Consider the following 4,710-nt stretch of genomic DNA (forward strand, 5'->3'; position numbering starts at 1 on the left):
TAGAAAGATCAAGACGCTTCTAGGGAGAGATGCGAGCGGTATATAACCAATCGAAGCCGCAGAGCAGGGCAGTGCGACAGAATCGGCGGTCAGTGCCGTACACTCAATTAGATATAAGTTGTAGAAATAAATTAATGTAGTAGTGAAAATAAATTAGTGTAATAGTTGAAATAAATCATCTAGAATTAGTTATTTATAGTTGTGTACCTGAAATAAATTAGTGTTAGCCAGAAGTACCGATTTAATTAACCGAAAAACGTTACAATTACATAAACTTAATTGGTTACAAGTTCAAAACAGTTAATAAAAGGAAAATTCTTATTGATAAACAGAAAAATATAATAAGTTGAGTACGATTTTATGGTGAATACAGAGAATATTTGCAACAAAATGTGAAATTCATTTATCTGGAGGAAACTTGGTTATTTGAAAATGCCAGCATTATTCAACAGTGGACTCTAGAAAGAAAACAAAATGTTTTTCAAGTATATTCGAGGGTAAAAGTAGAAGAAGCACTATTTTGAATGCTGGATATTTGGATTTTTACCTGGATGTTTTGTTTAGACAGTGGTGATCATGAGGATTATATAAATCTATGAAGAGAGAATTATTTTATAATTGGATTGCTAAACAAAGTCTTGGCATTGCATCTATAGTTTATTTATATTCTATATTGAAATTAAGTATTGTTATATCTGTTTTTTGTTCTTCAATGAGTAATCCAAAAATCTAATTAATTCCAATTGCTTTATAGAATTTTTACTGAGTATTTAATCGAAAATTATATTCAGAAGAATAACCTCAAGAATTTCTTCACCTCTTACCCACTTGAAGATAATGCAATAAAATTTTAAAATTCACAAATTAAAAATAATTTCATGCAAAAATGCTTTTAGTGAGTGAGTTATAGCTGTTATGGGCAAAATAATTTATGTAATTTAATAGAAACTAGTTTTAAAGCATTTGAATAAAAAACAGAAAACTCGTTTAATCAATCATTCATGTCATGAACAGTTTCAATAAATAGTGACTTTAGAAAGTTATTTTACACATCGGCTGATAAATTGGTTCCAATTTTGAAAGTTACAGTACAACTGTGATGTCAAAATTTTTCATAATATGAAAAATTTTGACATCAACGTCCGATTCCGAGGGTATTCAAGAACATAAGTCTACATACCCTATAATTATTTTCTTCCACCCTTAAGAAATACTGAAAGGATTGTCCTCTTCTCGTTTCATCTTGTTTTTTTCTGTTCCTATGTCGTTTGGTTGATACAGATGTGACTTGATTATTGATATAATCTTTTTTTTCGCCCCAGGTATATTGCCAAAATGAATTGAATGAATGAATTCGTTGATCTTCAGTAATGAGTTGGCATTTCTTGGTACCTGTTTCCTTCGTTTGGCACTTGCATCTAGCTTTGATGGTCCGGGGTTGTTTTGGTTCATCATAAGACCATTTTCCATCTTTCTTCACTCTACCTGAATAAGGTTGACCTTTTTCTCTCAGTTTTTTATTTTTTTGGGCGAACCAAGTAGATTCTACGACTTGGAAGCGTTTTTTACGTTTTCCGCTCTTTTGTGGATACATGGTACAAGATGAATCACTACCCGAATCACTTTCCGAATAGGGAACCAGTTTGTTATTATTTTCATCATCAGTAATTGGGAGTTCATTTTCTGAAGGAATTATCTGTAAGTGCTCTTCTCCAAGCGGATTATCAGTACCCTGCTGCATATCTATATCATGGAAGTTTACATCAATATCTTCTGATTTTCTCTGAAAAGTCTCTTCTTCTGAAGAAACAATTTTGTCCACTCTGGCATCGAAAGTAATTAAATCATCTAATTCAAAGTCTAAATCCTCATTGATATCATGTTGATGATCGACGATATTCATTTCAATGTTTTGTAAAATTTGAAAATTATCAGTTGTTTGATTTGGTTCGGTGTCCGTCAGAATTATTGTGTAATCTTCATTTCCTTTTAGCTCTTGAAACGAATTATTTTCCTGTCCGCTTTCTCGGAAGTGCATCCCCGGAATTGCCATTTCGACCATTTTCTTAGCACGCGACATCTGTAATCCAAAATACGTATGTGTAATTTTTTTGTATAGTGAAAGCTCCACATATGATTCTGCAGAATACATCAATCTCCAAATACTTATTAAAAAACATCCGATAATTGAAATATGTACGAACAAAACGGGCATACGAATGAAAATTTCAAGGAGGCCTCACAGAATGCTACACGAAACTGCATTTCAATAATCGTTTATTCTGCATCACATCAAAAAAAAAGATTAAGTTTGTGATTGTGGTGCTAATTGCACTAACAATTAGATATGTACAAGAGATATAAACTAATGAAAATATTTCTTATGAAAATTATTTCACGAATGAGAAGCTGCTAAATTGTGCGTCTTGTTCGAGATAAAAACTGCTAAGTACAAGTTGAACAGCACAGAATACAATGTGAAATTCATTTCTTCCATGTACAATGAAACATAAATAAATTTCATATTTTATATTATATTTCAATGAAAAGGTTACTCACTTTTATTGAATCACCTAAACACTTCAAAAAACTGAAATATTCGGCAAGAAATCACCATTTATAACCGCTTCGAGCTTGTCACTACAAGAATGCATTCATTGACGCGGACTTGGCTGTGTTTATGACGCGAAATGGATCGAATGGACTTAGAAGGTTTTCACATCAAAGATTTTATCGAATTTTATCACATTAGGTTTCTTAGCGGCTTAACCCACATGTGGAGAACATTGAGAACAATTTCTAGAACACAAAAACGCAATTTACCCAAAAGTGGACTTAGCAGGTTAACACTTTAGGCCGACGATATACTAAATGGATTCTTTGAATTTTATTTCTGTCTTATTATGATATGGCTCTTCCATTCACTAAGCTACACTATTTGAATTTATCAACCAGTTTTTTCTGTTTTCTTCACCAGTTTAGACACCACAGTTTAAATGATCCATGAGTGTAATGTATCTTCCAAGATACGAAATAAAATAAGATTGTCTGGATTTTCAAATATATTCTTAAATCTTACAACTGTTGTTATAAGTATCATAACTCAAAAAAAACATTCTCTGGAATGCTAGGTTATATCCACATAGAATATCATCTTACATAGAACATAGAATTAAATCAAAACATTAAAATATCTTTTCCCTTAGATTAAAGGTTCAACCTATCTGGTTTTTTTATTTTTTCTCTCGGTCTTAAGACACGTTCAATTGGAACATTTTTTTCTTCGTCGCGAACATAGTCTTCAGAGACCTTTGTACTCTCTAACATAATATTTTTTTTATTAATGTTACAATGTTCTTTATCCAAGTCTGAATCTTTGGGAAAAACAATGTTTGGTGCAGATATACAGTCGTTGGTATTATCGATTACATTTTCGTTATATCTTGACTGTACATCCTCACTTTCTATCATTATACTTGTACTTATGATCTGATCTACATGTCTTTTCCAGCTTAACCTAGAGTCATCGTTTGGTACGCATACATATACTCTATTTCCTAATCTTTCCATAATAATAGCTTTAGTCCAGCCTATTTTCTTATTTCTAAAATCCTGAACAAATACAACATCACCAATTTTGAACTCTATCTCTCTATTACCCCTAAAGAATTTTATTTGTTTAGACATTTCATCTTCGACATCATTTCTGGTGAGGAAATCGAGCCTAGTTTTAATGTGTCGATTAAACATCATCTGTGAAGGTGGTACTCCAGTTACCGAATGTGGAGTATTTCTGTATGAAAATAACAATTTTTCTACTAATGTATCCATACAACAACCTTTGTTTCTACTATCCGATAACAATTTCGATAAAGATCTCTTAAAAGTTTTCACCGAATTTTCAGCGGCTCCATTTGATTCCGGATGTCCTGGTGGAGATGTCTGAAATCGAATGCCATTTTTCTTACAAAATTCCGTAAACTCTTCAGACGTAAATTGTGTACCATTGTCTGAAAATATTAAATCAGGTAGACCAAATCGTGCTATACATTCTCTTAATTTGTTAAGCGTGTTTCTCGTATCACTTTTATCCATTTTGAAAACTTCAACCCACTTGGAAAAAGCGTCTGTTATAATTAGATAAGTATGGCCTTTAAGAGGCCCCAAAAAAATCCAAATGAATTCTCTCAAAAACTTTTGAGGTTTTCGGTAATTTGCTGAGCCTAGCTTTATTTGGAGAACTAGAAAATTGTAAACATGATTCACAACTCTTTGCATACATCTCCATTTCGTCATCGAGTTTAGGCCACCATCGATATTGTCTTGCCCAGCTTTTCATTTTCACAATACCATTATGTGCCCCATGTAGTTCCTCCAACAATCTTGCACGCAATGTTTTAGGAATAATTGCCCTATATCCCCACATAAGTATGTCATTTTCAATGTTTATTTCATTTTCCGGTACCTTATAAGCCTTCAACTCTTCCTCAACACCATTAGGCCACCCATTACGGACATACAGATAAACCTTAGTCAGTATTCGGTCTTTCCTTAATGTTAAGTTTTGATCAAGGTTCGTAGAACTCAGCGCCGCCATTGTCCAAAGATTCACCCCTGAAGTTGGTTATAGATAATTCCGCGCACTTTATGAGTGCGCTGTGCGCAGTCGTCCTTATAATGACGGCTGGCTATAATGATATTTTAACTATG

General features: G+C 32.9%; 1 protein-coding gene across 1 annotated transcript; it reads right to left on the reverse strand.

Annotated features, from left to right (window-relative positions):
- Window positions 1-3,207: 3,207 nt before the first annotated feature.
- LOC123686662 (uncharacterized protein K02A2.6-like) lies at window positions 3,208-4,095 on the reverse strand. The gene has a single exon (XM_045626875.1). The coding sequence runs from the start codon at window positions 4,093-4,095 to the stop codon at window positions 3,208-3,210; it is 888 nt and encodes a 295-aa protein (XP_045482831.1).
- Between the last annotated feature and the right edge of the window lie 615 nt (window positions 4,096-4,710).

The sequence above is a fragment of the Harmonia axyridis genome, chromosome X (assembly GCF_914767665.1).
Source record: "Harmonia axyridis chromosome X, icHarAxyr1.1, whole genome shotgun sequence".
NCBI lineage: Eukaryota > Metazoa > Arthropoda > Insecta > Coleoptera > Coccinellidae > Harmonia > Harmonia axyridis.

Excerpts from the sequence above, each read along its gene's own strand:
- LOC123686662 (XM_045626875.1), bottom strand. The coding sequence starts at position 4,095 with ATGGATAAAAGTGATACGAGAAACACGCTTAACAAATTAAGAGAATGT.